Source organism: Phycodurus eques, chromosome 16, assembly GCF_024500275.1.
Source record: "Phycodurus eques isolate BA_2022a chromosome 16, UOR_Pequ_1.1, whole genome shotgun sequence".
NCBI classification, from domain to species: Eukaryota; Metazoa; Chordata; class Actinopteri; order Syngnathiformes; family Syngnathidae; genus Phycodurus; species Phycodurus eques.
In genome coordinates this window covers 22,314,925-22,336,963 of record NC_084540.1, presented here as the reverse complement: position 1 = coordinate 22,336,963, position 22,039 = coordinate 22,314,925, and the positions used below count along the sequence as shown (strand labels likewise).

Genomic DNA, 22,039 nt, shown 5'->3' with positions numbered 1-22,039 from the left:
GTGACGTATTCTTGTAAGATATTTTATTTGTGTACTTCTTGGTTTTCTGTTTGACTTCTGTTTTCTGCCACATCTCCTTGTCCTTTGTCTGCTTCATGCTTACCCAAGTTGCCTAGGAAACCGAATTGTGGCAAGTATATATTTCAACAACAAAAAAATCGATATTTGTTTTCCAATAATTGAGCCCTCTGAATTCTGCCTAACAACAAACAAACTCAGTTTAGTACGTTGTGATTTTCTATTTAATACTGAGCAGTGATTCGTTGGATTGGAGAAGTCCTCCATATTTGTATCTTTTTATAAAAAAACAAAAAAACATAGTCATTATCATAATTAGAATATTTTAGATTATAGATTTAGATTTAGATAATAGTCTTGACATATAAGAATGACTACATTTTGAAAGTCATTTCACAAGCAAATAGTGATATGATGAGGATAATGATGATGATGACGATGATGACGATGATGATTATGAGGAAATCCATGTCAGCTTCCATGAAAGTAACAGAGCAGTTCCATGGCAAAACAATCCGTCACGTCCGTTAGTGGAGCACTATTTGATGAAAATGGAATGTTCCTAATGTGTGTCGGACACACACACACACACACACGCACGCACGCACACGCACAGACACACAACTAACTGCAAGATGTATGAGATTGTCTGCGAGCGTATTGACGGAACAATGTGTCAAGTGGCACGCGCCGAGCCGCTCAACAAATTGCGCCCCCTAGATGTGATTGATGGCTTGTCAGGCTATTCCAATTTGCATGAGCTGATTGTGAGAATCCAATCAGCGAGACAGGAAGTGTGTGTGTCATGTCGGGGGTCGGGGGAGGGACGGAGTGCGTGAAATAGCCGCAAATCTCCGGCGCTTGAATGTCCACCCACGCGCGTCCACCTCTCGTGTGGATTTCGAGATCCGATCATGTGTTGCATTATTGACCTCACTGAATTTATGAGAAAATAAAAGGAAGTTGCTTCATGTTTGTTACTTTTGGCTCCTTTTTGACTTGTGATCCTCTATACTAACTCACGAGACCCGATCATCAAAGTGGTCTCGCTTGCATCGCTCACTCGTGCCCGCCTCCCTCTCGTTGCACAGGAAGGTTCCACCCGCAGCGGGACGCTTTTCATTGTCAGTGGTGGCCATTTTGTTCAATGAAGGGATTTCGCTTCCTGTGCTGCTAGCTCAAAGAGAGCTCCCCGGAGTGTGTTAAAGGCCGCCGCCGTTGGAGGAGAGTCAAAGCTCACATAAACAGTGCTAGTCATTCTGGGCTTAGCTTTTGGAGACCATCCCCAGACGGAGTTCATCCACGTGCTCAATCGAGTTCTAAAATCTGGGCTGATCAGTTTATTAGCTCACTTTACTCGTTTCGTTTGTATTTCACTACAACCTGGATCATTTCTCAGGACCTCGAAAGCTTCTATCGTTAGGGCCGCTACAATAAAAGTGTAGTCTTGATGCCACAGTGCTGAACAACTATTGGGCCCATATCGAATCTCAGGTTTTTAGGTAAAGTCCTTAGGAATGTGGTTTACCAATAGCTCTCTGACTTTCTTCTACTGACTAAATTCCTGACAAATGACATCCGTCTGGACACTGCAGCAGGTAACTTCTCAGTCTGAGTCGTTCTTGATGTGAGTGCTGCGTTTGACACAGTCAACCATGTGATCGTGTTACAGAGGCGAGAGGACTTGGTAGTTCTCGTCTTGTGCTAAAATGGTTCAAATGCTATCTTGAGGACAGGAATTACTTCGTTCAAATTGGAAACTGTTGGTCTGACTGAATGGCGGTGACTTGTGGGATCCCCCAGGGGTCTATCTCGGGACCCTTTCTGTTCAGTCTTTACACGGTGCCCGGAGTCGGTGAATACGAGCCTTTGGACTCTCACTGTCACACCTTCGAGCAGATCACTGCGAGGATGCAAAACAACTGTCTTCAACTCAAACAACGTCACAAGACCAAAGTCATTGTCTTCAGCACATAAAAACCAAGAGAAAATGTCAACAGTCAACTTGAATCGCTTACTCTAAAACCTAAAAACCAGGTCAGAAATCTCGGGGTAACAATGCACTCAGCCCTAAACTTTAACAGCACATTAATTCAATAACACCATCGGCCAGTTACCATCTCAAAAACATTGACAGAACCAAATGTTTACTGTGAAACATGCAACATTGAGATTTCATTATACCCTGCACAGATTCAAGACCCCTTGTGAAGGAGTTACCGAAACAACCCCAGAACATAGCAAGCTTCAGCCGTGTTTCGTGATCGATAATGAATTACAAAGGGACGGCTGTGCAATAAATGTGTTACGTTGCGTGAGGCAAACGGCGGTCACAGCAGATAAGGACTTTTTGTTTGATGTTTGATGACATTTTCCTTTCCTGCCGCAGAATTCACACGTGACCGAATAGACATTTTTTTTTGCCCTTTAAAGGTATTCGCAAACGAAGCAGACTAAAATTCTTGACAAAAGTAAGAATTACGTCTGCTGTAACGAGCGAATCTGCCAACAAGGCTAAACGAGAGGGCTCCATTATGCAGTATGCGTGAGAAGTGTTTCCCATATTGTTCGCTTAGAACGTTTCAACACCCAGCAAGCAGCCTTCAATGCAGACAAGTTTTTTTTCATTTTAGATGTAAAATCTATGAGGAGTTCTTGAATAATGAAGGAGAATGGAATTTCTGCAGGTCACTGAGTTTATAGCATTAAAAAAAAGGAAAAATGGAGCAGAGTTTTGATGGATTATTGTTGCTGCCAGTGTCATTTGTTATTCTTTTTTTTGAAGATTAAGACTGATGCCGATTTACATGCTCAGTCCCATTGAGCAGGACGGAGAAGAGGCAGCAAAGGACACGCTTAGCGCTTAGTACGTAATCGCTTTGTCGTCAATGAGGTCTGACCTTCCGGGCTGGAGGATGAGGAGGGCATCCGGGGTAAGAGGGTCTTCATCGTGCGTCTGCCCTCGCCTCACGGTAACTCTTCCAGGGGGGGAAAGTGGACTTTGTGCTTCTCGTGCTATCCGTTGTCCTTTCCCGAATGATATGATATGACTTGATAATAGACACTTCATTGCTGATACAGCGAACCCTTGCTATCCGGCGTCCAGCAAATGACACAAATAGCCAAAATCCACAAATGGGATAATATCACCATAAAGTGTCTTTGGTGTCCCTATCGGAATCAGACATGAATATATATATATATATATATATAGAACAATAATGAAACTCTCAAGTCTTATTATAAGCAGACACACATTTGCACAAATACCAGAACAATGAAGAGTCTGTTCATGTGTTTCCTTCATTTTAGTATTATCATGATTATTATGATAAATGTTTTTTTGGGGGGGGGGGATTGGATGTGCGTGATTTTGGCATGCGCCACACACGGCTCTGACAAATACAATGTGTGTATTCAGCGCTTAAATCATCCTCAATCCAATTTATTTAGTTTACATTTCAGTCACATTTGGTCTTTCATCATTGGAAATTGAAACAGAATACATATTTACACTTGGGTTTCATACTTTTCATGATATTATGTGTGTATTTTATGGATCTAATTCTGTTTATGCTTTACAACATACAAAGAATTATATCCATAAAATTTCAGCCTCTCAACATTTGCCGATTTCTGTCGTCCCATGGACGCGGAACTGATTATGTTTTTTGCTTAATTATATATATATATATATATATATATATATATATATATATGTATAAAAGACATTTGCAAACATCCGCTTTTTACTTTGGAAAACAATGATCAATATGTTTGCCCGTTTTTGGAATTGTTACGGACCAAACCAGTAAATGAATCATAATCCATTTATTTTCTGCCTTGCCTATTTGAAATAATGCCGTTTTCGTTTTGAAATAAAGGGACGGAAATGAAAACGTTTCTTTTGTCCGAGTCGTCGACGAATCCCCAAAATAATCGACTGATTAATGGATTGCTAAACTAACCGTGAGTTGCAGCCGTAATATTTGTGTTATACAGTACACGGTCGGCTTGCTAAGTGAATCATGTTACTAAGCGACGGTCCAGCACGAGCTTATGAAATGCCAGAAAGGTCCTCCCTGTCAGCAGGCGTACATTTTGCTGTTTTCATGTAGGTTGTCTGCTTTTTCAAAAAGCGTCGGCGCATCAACAGTCGCTCATCACACAAACGCCAGCTTCACAGGTGACCTTTTGTGATGGCCGCTTGTTAGCGAGCGGCTCGTTCGAAGCCGCTCCCCACGACATCACGGCGGCGCGGCTAGCCGCATCAAAGCGGACGCGGCGGCTTATAAATTAGACAGGCGGATACGGAGGCGGCCCCGGGAGACGAGCGCGGCCGGATCGGCGAGGCTTCGTCACGTCTTTTCCAGCGGGCCGACGTTTGCTCGCTTCAAGCGGCGCAAAATGGCAACTGATCATTGACGTCTTTGACAAGACACGAATGGAGCGGCGACGGGAATTGGTTTCATCACGTCTATATTTGTTGGGGGGGGGGGAAAATGCTGTATCATTCACGTATTTATTCAATTGAATGGGAATACCGTGTTCAGGCCTGCGCTTCATACATGCGCTGTGCTCGGCGGAACAAAATGACCACCCAAAGACCTTACGTGCTCTCAGCGCTCATTCCGATGCCGCGCAGCGCTACGGCACGTTCACTAGCATATTGAGAAATGAAGATGACTCTGACAGTGTCGCTCAAAACTGAGCGTAGAACGAACGCTCACCGCTGTGATAAATATGTGGCACTGCGTGAGGACATGGGTGGTCACACCATAATACTGATGGATTTTCTGACCCTGCACGTAATTTTATTTATTGTTTTCGACCGTATCCACGATTACAATTTTAGCTACATTTTTTCGATATCAACTTCCGCCTTCTAAAGCCAACGCTTGTGATTGGCTCTCTCTGATTCTGTGCCGTTCTGTTGTTTTTCCAAACATGACCTCGAAGATTGTATTGGAAACACACATTTATTTTAGGGGGGGGGGTCTGTACGTCGGTCTTAGACAGCAAAACCTCAGCATGAATACATAATACCAAATAAGGGTGTGCGTGTTGCTTGAGCTCCCTAAAATAAGCCAAGCGACGCCACTGAAGAAAAGTCATTTCAATTTCATCAAGTCATTGGAATAGTTTCAGTACAATTCCATTTGCAACAGGTCAACTTGGAATTGGAACCGACTACATTTCCAAAGTCATCTTCCCGTCGCCGCGTGTACCTAATGAATTGTCCAACAAGTCGAAATGAATTTTGTAGTTGTGAAAGCACAATTTGATAAAGGATATGCACGAGAGAAGCATGAAATCAGCATTCGCGTCGCCTGTCAGCTCTCTCGTCTTCCCCCCCCCCCCCCCCCCCAGCTCTGTCATCTGACGCTTGTTGAAAGTCCCATCGGGTCTATTTGGGTGCTTTGGATACGCCGCCGTCCAGCTTTGAATTGAGGCCCGCGTTGAAAGTTAACCTTTACGGGTATTTGACAAACTTGGCAAGTTTTGAAGCTTCACACCACACAACAGAACGCCGCCTACGTGAGCGGCAAGTACGACGGCAACGGTCGCTAAGGGGGAAAAAAACCATGAAGTGACGACGTGACGGACTGCATGAGCTGCTGTTTGCCAAACAAAAACGAGATGTTAGCATACAGTTTCCGTCCTTCACTCGTCTACCGTAGCGCCCCTTCGTTGTTATTGATTATGTAATTTAATATTGAACTGGGTTACTGGGTTTTTTTGTAAATTAAATAACAACAACAACAACAACAAAAGCTCAGTGGTGCCTTGACTTACAAGCTCAATTCATTAAATTGACCACACTTATAATTCAAAACATTCATACCCAAAGTCATCTTTCCCAAAAATGTCAATCATCTGTTCCAGCACCCTAAAACCACCAACCAAAAAACCAAAATAGCCTTTTCCACTATTGTACTTTTACCGTAATAATATAGTTAAATAACATAGTTAAATAGAATGTACAGACTTAAGGCTTGGCAAACATAACAGTTAGCGCATCATGATAATTCAATGGGCATTGTGCCGCTCATTCTGGTGTGTGCACCTTGACCACCAGAAGGCTTTACAATACATACAGACATACTACACATAGGTTTGATGGTGAAAAAACCCACAGAAGACCAGGCCAACTAAGCTGCAATAATGTTAGTTGATTTTTTTGGCTGAGGATAAAGAATATACGCCTGTGAGAACTGCTGTAGGTGTAGCTGCCATTTGTTTTCAAATGTTCAAAGGTTTAGAATGAATTTCTGTGACACCGATGCTAATTCAGTTCGCCCGTCTATGGCATTTTCATTGTTTGTTAGCATTAAACTAGCGGACTTTAGTAAGAGAAAGTTTGTCCTTCGGTGAAATACATAACGTGTAATTCTCTTCGCTTTATGTTTGTTTTTAAAGCGAACTTCAATTAGGAGTGTCCACGAACAACACTTGGCCTGTTTTGGGAATAATTGTTGACGACCTGCCACACCGCCGCTTGTTGTGACCTTGGCTGCCGCCATAACTAGCGCACTTAACTCACTCACTCGTTTGGTCGCAGCTCGAGACAAAAAGAAATAAATAATCGGCTTCTATCTTGAAAAACTCTGAAGTTGGGTCACTCTGAAGTCAAGGTACCGCATTGCGAAGAGTCCAAATGGTCCCACCTCCTCCTCAATTTGGGCCAGTATGATTTCACATTACAAATGGGTTGGGTTTTTTTTTTTTTTTTTTGGGATAGACAGTTTATCAGTGAGCGCAGAAACCCAAAAAGGCCAAAGGGCGAAAGACATTCTACTTTACTCTGCACGCACGTGCACACACAATTGCAGCCCTAATCACAGCTGCGGCAGACGAGCTCATCTGTCTTTATTACTGCATCAGCACCACGACCCCGGCGGGCGAAAGCACGCACGCACGCACGCACGCACGCACTCGCACCTCCGGCTCTCCACCATCCTCGCATCTCTTGAAATCCCTTTACGTACCTCATCAGCCTAGCGCATTTTCACACCTCTCGCGCGTGACGGAACCTTCGCGAACATTTATCACTTCCTCCTCCGTCTTACGAGAGGAGTTGAAAGTCTGAGTGGACTGACAGAACTAGGCCAGTCGTCGGGGATCTGTGAGATCTCTGATTCAGCAGCTGGTGACCTTATCACTTCTGCGGGGAGACGATTTCTTTGGTGAGAGGAGTGTTAATTAGCGCGTCGTCAGCTGTGTGTATTGATAATTAGCAGAGTGAGAATATGAGCGAGACGAGCGATCGGGCTGCCGGTGGCGGAGGAGGTTGTTTCAAAAGTCAAACACATTACTGACCATGGATCAGATTGCACATTTTAATCTTCAACCAGTGCGCCTCCACAAGCTGAAGTGTGTTGCTCTCATGAAATACCCTGTTGCATTAGCGTAATGTGCGCGACGTATGTAAGGAGGCTTGTACGTTCCCCGTGTAACATGAATTAAGATGAGCAACTCGTTAAATGCAACATGTGTAGTCATTGCGTGTGAATGTTGAAAAATAGAACGTGAGACTAGAATTTAGAGTGGTTCGAATCGATCATGAAATGCGGGAGGGGGAGGTAAATATGTCGACTCTTTCAATTTGGGAATTGTATTGTGAAAAGGTGGGATTTCTTTGCACGTGGGACAGCGATGCTCGTGTTCAATGCGTAGGAACGTTGACGTTTGCGCGGAGGAACCGCTGCTCGTGTTCCGATGCTCTCGCCTTGCTGGATCTAACCGAGGCGATCGATACTGTGGACCGCGCGATCCTCGTGGCTCGGTCACAGCACCTTGTGGGCATTAGTGGTAGCATTTTGGAATGGTTAGACCCTGTCTGGCGGATAGAATTGTACGCGTAAGGCTCGGCGGTTCTGAGTCCCGGTGGGGTTCCACGAGGTTCAATTTCACGGGTCCTGCTTTTTTCTCCTTTCTTTCTATGTGTTGCCCCTGGGATTCGTCTTGGCAAAGCATGAGATTTCCTTTCGTTGCTATGCTGATGACAGTCAGATTTGAACAAAGGCAGATGCATTCTCCTAAAGCCACTTTTATTTTGTCTTAAAGACCTTAAAACCTGGAATGGCCTTGAACTTTTTCAATTTGAATGACAAGAAAAGAGAGCTGATGGTGTTCGGTCACAGCGGCCTCTTGACACAGTACGTGAAGCCAACAGTCCCGAGCTTGGGGACTAAATTGGACACCGATTTGAAATTAGATTGGATGGGATCTCGCACGACAGCACTTCGAAACAGCAATCCATGTCTTATCGCACCTCGGCCGGGTTACTGTAACGCACTTTGGTTTGGAGTCAGCCAGTCCGACCTCAAATGTCTCCAGTTGGCTCAAAGTGCTGCTGCCCGCCTCTTAACTGGAGCACGTAAGAGGGAGCGCAAAACCTATATTCTGGCTACAGTTCATTTTAAGATTCTTTGATTTATTTGTTGAACTCTTGAAATGGTCCCACGTGCCTTACCTCGCCGAGCTGTTCCACACGCACCTGCCGAGTGTCTGGGAGGGGATCGAGCTTTGACATAAAAGATGGAGATTCACCATCAAACATCTCTGTGAAAAGTTCCGAACAGGAGTTTTACTTTTGCTAGCTTTCACGCACTGAAGTTCCACTTCGAAGAATCTTTAGTCAAAGCATAAAAGCCCCAGGACGCTTGTCTCGGACTGTATCGGTGCAACCGATATACTGTACAGAAGGGAGCCTATTTTCTTAAGGTTACTTGAGTTTGCTTTAAGCAAAGGAGTCGATATTAGACGCGGTAAACAACACAATTCATCACAGTCCTCAGAGACACTGGTTTTTATTTCTTCAATAAAAATATTGGCTTTTCTGCATACTTTCCCACGTCACGATAATACATAACCTTTAAGTCGATAATACATTCATTAGCAGGAAACAGTTAATTATGCAAGCCTATAGTCACTCCTGTACAGTCTAAAAACATGTTATTTATTTATGTACTGTTTTTTTTTTTAACTCAACACAGCCATGGAAGGAGGTAAAAGACTTCTCAAAAACGTCATTGAATAGAAAATCACAACCCGAAAAGCATCAGTTATACATTCACAAACACGTTTTTACATTACTGTGCTGTACGTCATTCTAGCTGTCATATAGTTGTCAGTTAATATCAATACATATTTGATTTGATACATTCCTATGGCACTTGTTAAAGCTTCTAAGGCCCACAAAAACGGTGCAGCAGGAGGAGACAGCAGGAAATTCTATCCCCGCCCGCGATTGACCATGTGAAGAGTTCCAGCGCAAAAGCCGACAAGCGCCATCGAGACAAAAATCAAATCGACACAAATAGCGCCGCGCCTGCTCGCGGACTGCCTACCAGCACATCGTTCCGTGGCGCAATTCCTCACCCCGCGAAACCAAAATGAAACTCGGCAAAAATGATGCCCGCAAATTCTGCAAGAAAGCCTTTCGCCGAAGTTGGCCGCAATCAAGTCGGGCGACGCCGTCTTGAGATGACCGATTCTCCTGCAATCAATGAGACGTTTGCCTCCCTTTAAAGGGTTACGATTAAGGGTAAGTTATGGTTCAGGGTTAGTTCAAGTGACTGTAGTTCTCGTCAGAGGTGTGTAGTAAAGCGCTACATTTACATTTTTGGGATGAATTGTACTTTCTCCTCCTATTTGAGTATTTTTGTTGACAAGCAACAGTACTCTATTACACTGGGCTACATTCCGCTCGCTACTCTTATTTTTATGAACCCGTTATTGTTCGCGCGTCCTGAATGCTTTGGTTTGTCAGAGAGACTTGGGCGCCGTCACATGACTCTGCTTCACCAATCCAGCGGAACCGCTCGTGAGGGTTGCCTCCGTTTGACCGATCGAACGGAGGCGGGCAGTCACATGACCACACGCAAAGTCTACGCGGCCTCGCACAGAAGCAAAGTTTTCGAAGTGACTTAGTTTGGTTAAAAGAAAAAAAGAAAAGATCAACTCAGTAATATCTGCCTGGTGAGCCTATTGTGCCGTTTCCTGAAAAGACAATTCAATGAAGAGATTTTCTTGTAGCAGAATTTGCCTTACTTTATGTCATTTTATAAAGATTGCATTTATTGTTGTTCAAGTCAAAGTGATATTGTTTGGGATGATCTGAATTTGCACACTCCCATTTTATATTTTTGACGTTCATGCTTTGATTGAAAAGGTTTCTCATCAGTTAGTTGCTTGCTTGAATTGTTTGTTTTTTCACTTCGTACTTTTACTCGAGTGGTTATTTGTTTCATGTTTACGTTATTGTTTCCGTTGGAGTCATATTATTGTGAACCCGCAGTACTCTTACTTGAGAGCAATTTGCGGCTACTCTCGCCACCTCTAATCGGAGTGTCATTCATTTGTATTCACAAAGCATAACACTCACCATTGCAGTGTAAAGGTTTTTTTTTTCTTTTCAAAATGAGCCTCTCAATTGTCATACGAAAATATAAAAATGATCAGCTTTAACCCCGGAACCGTAAATATATATATATATATATATTTTTTTTTTTTTTTACTATATCTGCTTTTGCATTTAAACTCTTTCACGTGTTTTTAAGTGTGTGGCTGAAGAAAATATAATACAGTTTGCCGTTTTGCCCTCATTATTTTTCCTGATTTCCTTGCACACGCCATCCCACCTGTTCCTGCATGAAGGACACCTGCAGGTGACACCCGCCCGCCCGTCCGCCATTATTCGCCCGCCTATCTGCTCATCGCTTGTTTGTCGGTTTCCCAGCATGCCTACTTGGTTCCCGGCGGGCTTTGGGAAGCGGGAGATGGCCCCCTCGTGCAAATGTCACATTAACATGGCCCCAAACAGCCAAAACGGCTGCACGTGTTGTTACAAATGTCATCGGGGCGCCCCGGAGCTCGGGCTTAGTGAACCTTTTGTGTGTGTGTGATCGTAATTTTTAATGATCAACCGCCGACTCGTTAGGCAACGTTAACTTGAGCGTGTCGCGCAAGTGCTCCCCGGGCGCTAAACGAAACGCAACGACCCTTTGCTTTGCGGACGTTGACGGAGCGCAGGTGGAGGCGCTCGCCGAACGACGACTGCCAATCGACCGATTTTCTTTTGGTCCCGCGTCTCGAGCCAATAATCCACAGCCACGGCCTCAACGCAAAGGTTCTAAAGTGCGCAGTGAGAGATGAAAGACGATCACTTGCAATATGTTCTCCGGAGAATTTAAGACAGAAAGATGATTGTTGTGAGATTATTATTGTTAGCAAGCACTGACCTACATTTAAACAGTGTTGGGCAGTTACAAATTACATGTCACGAAATTATGTAATTTCATTACAAAATGTATATACAGTAGTTGTAAATAATGACATGTAATTCAATTACAATTGCTTTTGGAAATTTCCGTGACGACAATGTTAGTTACATTTGAAAAATAGCCGCAAAAGCTCAGATTTGTTTTCATAGCGCTTCGTCCTCCTAAAGCCAACAGTCGTGATTGGCTCTCTCTGGTCATGTGCCATTCTGCCGTCGTCCCAAACATGACGTACTTTTCCAAATAGGACCTCGAAGTGCCACCTTGTGGTGCAATCTATTAGTTTTTCTGAGATTTTGAGAAGGTCTCTACGGTTTTAATCCACTTTATTCAAGGAAAGGTTGATGCATTCATTCAAAATTAAGAAATGTAATCGAATGTAATTCGTTGTATGACTTTGAGAAAGTCATTGAAAGTTATTTTCAACAGCGTAACTTGTCATTGTAATTTTCCAAAGTAATCTTCCCAACACCGCATTCACGCTGACCTAAATCGGAATATTTGTTCCATGTAATTGTATGAGTTTATTCCCAACAGTCTTCATTGTGTTGAGTTTTTCTTGGCTGCACTGTTTCCCGTAAATGTGGATGTTGTTGTTGTTGTTTTTTAAATCCAATCCGATTTCAGCCTCTGTGCTGCCATGTCAATCTAATCTGCCTACTCTGATATGCACAGGAACAACAATGCTCACGTTGTGCCTCGGAACATCGATGCTTGTATTCCGTGCAGGAACAGTGACACTCTGTTAAAAGCAGGAACGACAATGCTCACGTCGCGTGCTCGTGCTCTGCGTAGGAACGGCACGGTTGATGTCATGCGTACAAAATCGCTATGCTCACGTCACGCGCGGGAGCGTCGATGATCGTAGTCTGCATAGGAACACGGATCCTGATGTTGTGCACAGGAACCATGATACTAATGTTCCGAGCAGAAACGGTAATGCCAGTATTCTGCGCAGGAACACAGATGCTCATGTTCTATGGAGGAACACTGATGCTCAAGATCCATGCAGGAACATTGTTAGTGTTTTGACACAGGACCAGTCATGCTAGTGTTCTGCGCAGGAAAAGTGATTGTGATATTTTGCGCAGAAATATTGATGATCGTATTCTGCGCAGGAACAGGTATGCTGAAGTTGTGCGCATGAACAGTGATGCTCATGTTACGGGTAGGAATGACACAGCTTGTAGTGTAGCATGCATTTGAGCAACAAACCCGTTCTGTGCAGGAAAAGTGATGCTCGTGTTTTGTGCAGGAAGAGAGACTTGCTCCTGTACAACCCTACAGAAAAAGGCAATTATTGCCACAATACACTAAAATAACCTGCTGGACTGAAAATGCTACATTTCGCCACATAAGTAATGTTTTTACAATGACAACGAAGAAGAAAACTGAATAACGAATCTGCCGGTTTTCTTGTTTACCGCACCGGCTGTTGGTCAAGCGGTAACAAGGACAACAGTTGAAAATGAAGTCTGCGCAGGTGCGTCGGACATGAAGTGGAAACAAAGAGCGTGCGTGGAACAACAGCAGGAAGCGGAGGAGCAGGTGGCGGGTTCGCTTTGTAATTTGGAGGAAAATCAATTTGAGCGCAACAAAAACGTGGACTGAAACGGCTGAGCTCATCTGTTCGGACGCGCACCTGAAGGGGAACAGGGGAGCAGTTACCGTTGATGGAAAGAGACGGACCAACCACATGAGCCCAAATGTCGCTCCTTAACGAGACACGGACAATTGTCGTTCTGCCGACATGTTGCATTAGCGAGTCAAGGACTCTTTGGCGAACTGTGTCTGTTCCCTTCTTCACGTTGTACTGAGCAGCCAGGACAGAGACGTGCGCACCTTTCCTACATGGAAAGAACTTCCATTCCCATTCTGATATCATCAATATCGTTCATAATATCTATAGGGCATACGCCACGATGTTGACTGGTATCAGACACCCCGTTTCACCGTGGTAACATGCAATCACTATTATACGTTAAAAAAATACTTTTCAGCTGCAGCAAGGTTTTTTTTCGTTTGTTTGTTTGTTTGTTTGTTTGGCGTAATTAATTGCCAAGCTGGAATAAAGATGGGAAAGTACGTGGGACGTTTGAATGTGAAGGTCACAACGCAATCAGCCCGCATCAAACAGATGCGGGCTGATTGATCTTTTTTCCCGTCGGACGGATGTGTCTAATCCCTCCCGGCGGGTATTAGCAAATTCGCCAACTCTGATGAATGGAGGAATGCAAGGCCTGAAGGTGTCTGCGGGACCCTTTTGGAATCGCGACGCGCTCACTTTTATGACACTCGAGACAGATGTTGCTTCCAGACGTCTGAACTTCTATCTGTCAGCGCGACGAATGAGTCGGGGTGAAATGTGCCCGCGAGACCAAAGTCACTACTTGGAAATGTATGGATGGGAGAAACAAATTTGAAGGGGGCGCAGATTTGTTTAAATGTCGTTTTTCACCAAGTAGTCGTTTAATTTACAGTATTTTGTGTGCAGCGGGTCCTCGGTTTACGATGTAAGCCAAATTTCGACATCGAAACGTGCCAGAGTCTATCACTGACCTGCGCTTGTGCGAGAGTAAACTCATAATGCCAGTAAATATTTGCATGAAAAACAGTTTTAGGTCATAAATACAAAACTATCAAATGAAAACGGTAATTACGGCAATACCCAAGCGTGCCATTCGTTGTGCCACGTGATGACGTGGTCTCATGCTGCCCGGCAAACGAGTTGATTGCGCACAGTTTGTAGCCTTGAAAACTTTGCGTCGGTGTCGTCTCGAACCAAGGACCCCCTGAAATTCGTTTCACGGGGTTGCATATGTTGACCTCTACCAGATTGTGGTTGGCACTCAAAAAGACAAGTACAAGAACGCTTCTTTCCTGATTTGCCCCAATTTTCCAACTGAAAGCCACAAATTCGCGTGACGCCGCATCACAACAGCCAATCGGCGTTGAGAATATACTGGATCGCAAACGTCCCGGAGTTTCTGAGAAGAACAATCGAAGATGAAATATCGTTGCTGTTTGTGGGCACCCAGAACCTTTTGATAACTCCTGCTACAAATTCACGTTTCGCGAGCGCACCGTTAGGGTCACGGGTGAGCAAGCGCCTACCCGGTGACTTCGGGCGAGAGGTCGGCTCCACCCTTGACTTATCGCCAGTCAATCGCAGGGCACATAATAACCATTCACACTCACATTCGCACCAAAGGACAATTTAGTCTTCAATGAAGCTAACATGCAGGAAGCCAAAAAAACAAAAAAAAACACACGCAAGCGCGGGGGAAAAAAATGCAAAACTCCACACAGGAAGGCTGGAGCTGAGATTCAAACCCTAAACCTCAGAACTGTGCGGCAGATGTGCTAGCCACTAGTCCACCATGCTGCCCCCTTACAGTACACAGCAGTTATATTGGTTCAAAATATGTAACAAAGTGTGGAAAGAAGGATTTTGTCTTGTCCTGCTCTCTGCTCAGTCTCGGTTGGATAAAGGGTTAAAGAGAAGTTCAATTACATTCATTATACTCATCCAGGTAATGGCTGACGGTAAATCATCCAGGGCCATTATTAGTTCACAGAGGACTATCCACTAATGGCAGAAATTTCCTCCTCCTAATACTGGAAACGACGATAACTAGCTCATAGCCATACCACTGAACATCTTTGTGAAGCTACAGTAACAGTCTAGCGTAAATACATATTGAACTGAGACGATAGTTTTCACAACGAGCTTGTAACCTCCAGAGCGAGCACCAGACAAAAAGAAAAGGTTCTTACTTTGAGACCCTTCTGCATATTCAAACTAGACAGACTTTGACATTTTTTGTAGGATAACGGCTGGAGGCGCCTTTCGGGGCTGTGCCTGAGCACCCCCTGATCGGTGGAATTACGGGAACATTCTGGCACGCAAAGTAGCAGGTGTTCAAAGTCGCGCAGAGCGAGCGCTGACTGGTGAACTCCTGGCACCAAAGCCTCCGATGCCCCCCACCGGGCTGCGACTCCGCTGGTACAGATGGCGACTCATAAACCGTATATAAGCGACAATCAGTCTGTGGTTTGGGGCAATGACCAGCTCAAGAGTCTAGAGATTGTATTTTTTGCAAAGAGATGCTGGTTTCCGCATCATTATTTCAAACAACGTTTGCCGCCGTAGCATGCTTTTCCGACATAACGCTTTGTTTTGGCTCAAAGCTAGCTTAAGTGCCGCCGCTCTTCCCGCCATGCAGGCTGACCTTTTCTCAAAGAGTCCCACGGAGGCAAGGATGGTCTCCAAGGAGACCAAAGCCCCGACGATCCCCCTACCGCCAACTCTCCCTCACGACTGAGCCCAAGCCCTCAAGAGGAAATACAAATAGGCTTCCCGTTTTTGTCGTACTGGTACACCAACATCTTGATGCAATGGGAGTTGGCCGGTGAGATCCAGGGACTGCTGGTGATGGAGAAATTGTGGCTGGCGTAGAAGGGCTGCGGCTGCTTCCGGCAGTGGACCAGCGCGTGCAGCACGTTGGCCGCCATGGCCCTGAAACGCTTGCTGATGAAGCAGTAGAGGAAGAAGTTGACGCCGGTGTTGAGCAAGGCCAGCATGTTGGCCAGGTCCGTCAGCATGTGCAGCAGGCGTCCGGCGCCCGGCGAGGCCGGAGGCGATGAGTAGAAGTGGTAAAGTATCATGAGGGTGCGAGGCGCCCACAGAACTGCGAAAACGGAGGTGATGGCGAGCAGAATGGCGGTGGTCTTGCCGGTGGAGTAGCCGCGCATACGGAAGCAGCTGCGGCGGCGGCGCAGCTTGCGCACGATGACGGCGTTGAGGGTGAAGAAGACGGCGCAGGGGAGGAGGTAGATGGTGGCGCAGTGGGCCCACACAAGGACGTGTTGGGCCGCGGTTCGACTGTTACTCTCGCCGCCGCCCCCGCCCCTGCTCGCCACGGCGGGCAAGCTGTGCCACAACTCTGGCCACCAGTAGTACGGTGCGGCCGAGAGCAGACACCCGACGTAGACGGCGAAAATCACCCTCCGCGTGCGCGCCGGGTAGGAGACGGTGTGGTAGCGCAGCGGGTGGCAAACGGCGATGTAGCGGTCGACGGTGAGGGGCACGGTGATCCAGATGGACGTGTGGATGGAGCAGAACTCCAGCACCTGCACGGCGCTGTTCACGGACGGCGGCAGCGGCGTGACCAGGATGAAGTCCTCCAGTATGAAGTCGACAAAAACAATGAGCAGCAGGACCATGATGTCGGCGGCCGCCAGCGCCAAGAGATAATTGTAGGACGACTTCTGACGACGCAGCACCAGCTGGGACAGGATGACCACCGTCAAGATGTTGGCTGCGGAGGTGGGGTTGTCATGATGATGTTGATGATACCAGGTTAGTTGAAAAGACAGGGAATAACGGGAAAGGTTAAAGAGGTGATTGGTAGATGGAGGCGAGGGGAAGGAAGGAAGAAAAGAGAGAATTTGGGATGTTAGTAGGGAGCTACATTTTAGAGGGGCGACATGGTTCTGCAGTACGTAGACACAAAGGCACTTAGATGCTATTTGTTAGCTTGGCACTCCCCGTGCGTTAGTATAAAGCCAGCGCACCGAAAGACCCACCAAAGAGGTCAAAACATGTCTTATCAATTTGACACACCACAGGGAAAAGTGTTTTTAAATCCTTTATTCCTTAGCTCGCGATCTTGTTAGCTCGTGGGCAAGCAAACGTACTAAATGTTTAACTTCCCCTTAAGTGTCTGTTGTGTGGAGCAAGGCTGTGGAATTTTGGGTGGAGCCAATGTCGGTCCGCGAGCCCACTAGCGGCTAATACGTACTAGCCTAGCCGCTAGTAGCAGGCCACTTCGCAGTAGGGCAGTCGGCTCGCTGCGTCACCGCAACAGAGACCCTAGCCCAAATAACACCAAACACTTGATGGCTACCTTCATGATGTAGTGCTACAAATAAGCTAAGCTATCACTACTAGTTAACTCACAATTCCACCAAATAGCCATATAAGGTGTAGTAGTAATATAGCGGGGGAGGGACGACTCATGCTGTTCCCAGGTGACGTCGGCACGAACCCCTTTTAGCCCCGCCCCAAAAACATCCGGCCAACTAAGAATGTGACTAACTGTCTTGTCCCCCCCAACCAAAAAAAAAGGACCGGCATTGCCACATTACCGGTAACCTTTTATTTATTGCTCGGTGATTGCGTTTTTATGTTTTTATGTCTCCAAAGTATTCTCCGTCAATTGACTGTCTGTTGTCGTACTCGAGCGGCTGCAACTACCGCACACAAATTCCTTGTGTGTTTTCTCCGTACTTGGCAAATAAAGATGATTCTGATTCCGAGCTCAGCAATTCAATACTAAATTGTACTTAGTCTTTGCAGGCTTTTCAGCGCTCACCTTTTTTTTTTGTTTTTTTTGCCGAGTTGCGGCCTCCTCGTTACTTCGATCGTCAGCACGTCCAAATATGGGCACGGTCGGCACCGACAACATCCCTTGCGCGCCGCTACGCGGCTCTTTCCCACTGAGCAAGTACGGTGTGAAAAGTCCCTTTAGGTTGCGTAGCCTAATGCTAACCTATGCAAATTCAATAGTAAAGTAAATGAGCGAGTGATGTATCTGCCTAGATTTTGTATGAGGCCGTCCCCTCCACGTGCACCTGCAGAAGCACCAGTCTGCGCCTTTGGCAAAACACTTCAATAGAGGTAAACTACAAGAAAAACAGAAAGTGGAGATGAATTCAGATGCAGCAAGACATCCTCAGCAGGCCACTGAGTTCACCACAAGCAACATTCCACCTCTGCCGACGGAGCTTCGACACCAAAGAACAAGGACATCCCATCGCTTCGTGCAGTCTCCACTTTTTTTTGCCAGGTAGAGAGAAATCTCCTTGAAAGATTTATCGCAGCAATAACTACAAGTGCAGCAGACAGGAGGAGCAGTATTCTCCGGTGCAGCAAACGATGACCTTGTTTGTTTTTGAAGCCCTCACGTGTCAACTGGGCTCCCGTTTGTGCTCACGTCTTCTTGACAATCGCAAGAAGAAACAGCCTGGATTCATTCACTCTGGATAATTGGCACGTGCAGGCTGCGGCAAAAGAGGGCGCCGTCAGTACAATGGATTCCCAAAGGACGCTAATATTTATAGGGGATCTCATAAAACCGCACTTTACAGTGTTGCAGCAACATTCACTTCGATGGCTCATTGGATTTTCTTTCAAGCTGTGGATGATCCAAAGGAAGCTCCTCACTAATATCCAGGAATATCATCTGATCTCGAGACATTGACTCCACGACCTGAATTTGGAGCTGTATTAGCCATTTGAATGGGATAATAACACGTTATTATTTGACCGAGTCACTGATGGAGCAGCGGTCCACTCGCCCGACCGCCTTTCCGCTGGGATGCGCTCCGGCGCTCCGCGACCCCAACCAGAATAAGCGGCGTTGAAAATGGATGGATTATTTTCATCATGTATTTTCATAAAATGAACGAATACAAGATCATCGCTGTAACATGCAAAGACTGACAACGATGTAGCACTCAATTGTGGAATTCCAGCGTGAAACTCTTTTTCACCAGTTCAGTTTCCAGATTTTTTGGAGCGTGGCTGAAATGGCGCCACGTGACCCACTTCGGAGTCCAGCACGAGTAGCCCCTTCCCCGTTTTATAAGAACTTGAACGCTATTATACGTAGCTACGCCGACTCCCCGAAAATACAGCTTCCCTTAGGATAGCCTGCTGGTGTGGCCGCTTTAGAGTGCCTCGTTGTCCGCCATGAATATGCGCACATTACATAGAAAAATCTGAAAAGTGAGGCGGGGAGTCCAACTTGGCGTGGTACGGGCTTCGGGCTGGCGTGGCCGCTTTAGAGCGCCCCGTTGTCACAGTGTGTAAAAGCCCCACGACGACACGGTGAGATGTATTCCAGCCACCAGAGGCTTGAAGCGGATTTTATTTTGCAAACATGTCAACTGACAGTGGAGCGGGCCGTTGTTTCATCGTCTGAGAGCGGCAAGACGGGCTTCGTAATTCACGATTTTGAAGCCTCATTTTACTGTGCATACGATGCGACTTTTTCGAACCATTCAAATTTGGCATTGTTGTTGACAACACTTTTCTCTGTGATGAGTCAAATTTAGAAGACATTGTTTTTTTTTTAACTTTACGGGGACTTGAAATAATCCAACCAATTACAGCGCATCATGTTTTGCGACAAAATGCAACTTAAATCTGATAAGAGCAGGCTAATCTTACTAAAGCTACTTGCGGAACAAATGCTTCTGTTAATAAAACGGGTGTTTGTGTTTGTGTCTCATTTTAAAGGCGTCATATGAAAAAAAATACACAATTCATATTCAGAAATGATGCAAATTGACATGAACAATCCAAACACAATATCTGAAATAACTTGAACCTTCCCTGTACTCAAAGTGCTGTTGCAGCACGACGCCAATCTTTTTACAGATGAAGATGCATTTTGACATTGATTTGCATTCTGGCATCAAATGCACTTCGCTGAGTGTGTGTGTGTGTGTGTGTGTGTGTGTGTGTGAGGTCCCGCCCTCTGTTTGGTATTAGAACCGAGATCGGATTAAAAGCGGCCATCTTCAAGTCTACGACGTCGCACTTCACAGCCACGATCAGCTAATTCCAAATGACCAATACGGTTACAACGTCCTTGTCAGACTGGAGGATGCGCCGCGAAAGACACACACAACCGCACGCACACACACACACACACACACACACACACACGGGACAAAAATGACGATCGCGAGGCGTGCGGCAATCCTTTAACGTGGAAACCAGCAGCAGACATGAAGTGACAACACACACACACACGTTAAAATCGGTCAGTGATTTCGTGATTGATTGTTTGTCTTCATCAACAGGTCATTGTTTTTTTTTTTTCCATTTGCTTATTCCCTTTCAATTCAAAGAGCTCCACCGTGCGCACGCACTAGCAGACGATTGGCCTTCGAACCGGTCGAGACAGAGGACGACGGCAAAAAAAAAAAAAAAGCAAACTCCCTCGTCGGCTTGATTAGTTTTGACGGTCGACATCAGCTTGAAAGTCATGCGAGCGAAACTTACATTTGGATTCGATTTAAGGAGAACAGCCACCACCTGACGGTATCGCGCAATAGTGATGTTGTGTTTTTTTTTTGAACACTAGCGTTCCTCAGTTAAAAGTAATTCTCAAAATGGTCTCCTTCCTGGTTTGTTCAACGGTCAACAACAGCTTGACACTTGCGCCACTGACACTTACAGGATTTAACTGGATTAGTTTGAGCAGTGGAAAATAGCTTGAAACGTACGCTACCGACAAGACTTAAGTGGAACAGTGACGACCTGTACTGCTAATGTGATAGCATTATATTTAGCATTAGCATTGCAGGTCCGCAGGCAGTTCAGACGCTTCGCCGGGTGCTTTCTTTGCCTTTTGAGCTTTGCTAAGCCAACTGGAATTTCTGAAATAACTCACACTAATGTGATTATAGTTCATAGTTTAGCTGATAGCAGGCATCGACTGTCTTTTTGTACGCTTCGGTTTCTCCAAGAAGAATGATCTTAATTGGATGCGTCCCAGTTCGCAGCTCAGACTCGACCGTTTTCAGATGAGCTCCATTATAAATCCTGCACAATAGCGCTGACCTTTAATCCGAGAGCTCGCTTTCTCTAATCCGCCTGCCAATTATCGCACTCTGGCCGCCAAACCCCCGGTCGGAGACCGAGAGCTGCGGGGAATTGTTGACGGCCGCCGGGCTTCGGGTGTTACTCCGCCCGGGCTCCCCTGCCTCGGACAAAAGAGATTCACGGCCGGTCTGACATTTCCATTTCGCCGCGGCTCGCCGGCACGTGGCTTCTCGATTCATTTCAATGAACGATGTCGCCCGTGCGGTCACGGGGGAGGCGGCCAGGGCGCAGAAGAGAGCGCTCGCCGTTTCGCAGGCGCGAGGTGCCAAACGACGGGCTCGTCTCGAGGGGGGCGTCCGGGCACGGCTGCACGTGCGAGGGAAACATAGGAACGAGGCTAGGTTTATATTTACAAGAAGATAACACGAGGTCACTGGGTTTAGTCATATCGTTTCATGAATACTATGAATGAGACATTCAAATTGTACACCCATCTCCTGCCTATGTGGGAATTTTACCATTGAAGCGGTACAACTATATCGAGTAGTAGGGAAATATCCAACGAGAATGATGCATTTATCTAATTGTATGCTTGCCACTGTATATTATCACAAGTATGAAATGAGAATCAGGTGCTTATCTCATTGCATATTTGCCATGCTTATATTTGCACGCCACTACAGATAGCTGGGCTGAGCTATTGTGAGTTGAGTCAGATGGCACCGAAACCGATGAATTGAATTTCCATGATTATCCGCGAGGATTGATTGCGAATGTGAACAAATCAGGAGCACATAGACAAGTATTGCGTTCGACCTTGGGGGAGACGAGGCGGCTCGCGTGCGCGCGCGCGCACACACAGAACTCCAAAATGTCCCCGTCTGTAGCCGCAGGTAATAAGAGGGTTGTCTCCAGCTGAGAGGCCATCAGAACGACCAGTGGGACAGATAATAGGATGCGGTGTGTGTTTATTTGTGTGCTTTGCGCACACGTGTGTGAGCGTGCGTTTGCATAGGTCACCCCTTTGTGTCTATTTACGCGCGAGCGCTTTTTGTGGCCCCCCCGCCGAGGCGCCGCTGCCGTCGTTTAGCGAGGAAAGGCGACGGCGCAGCACGAG

The 22,039-nt window shown here is 45.9% G+C and overlaps 1 protein-coding gene across 1 annotated transcript in view; it reads right to left on the bottom strand.

The window, feature by feature from the left end:
• Nucleotides 1–15,638: 15,638 nt before the first annotated feature.
• gpr139 (G protein-coupled receptor 139) overlaps nt 15,639–22,039 on the bottom strand; it is a 14,461-nt gene continuing 8,060 nt past the window's right edge. Inside the window, exon 2 of the mRNA XM_061701182.1 lies at nt 15,639–16,624. Within this exon, the coding sequence (XP_061557166.1) occupies nt 15,639–16,624 (986 nt within the window). The remainder of the gene's footprint in view (nt 16,625–22,039) is intronic.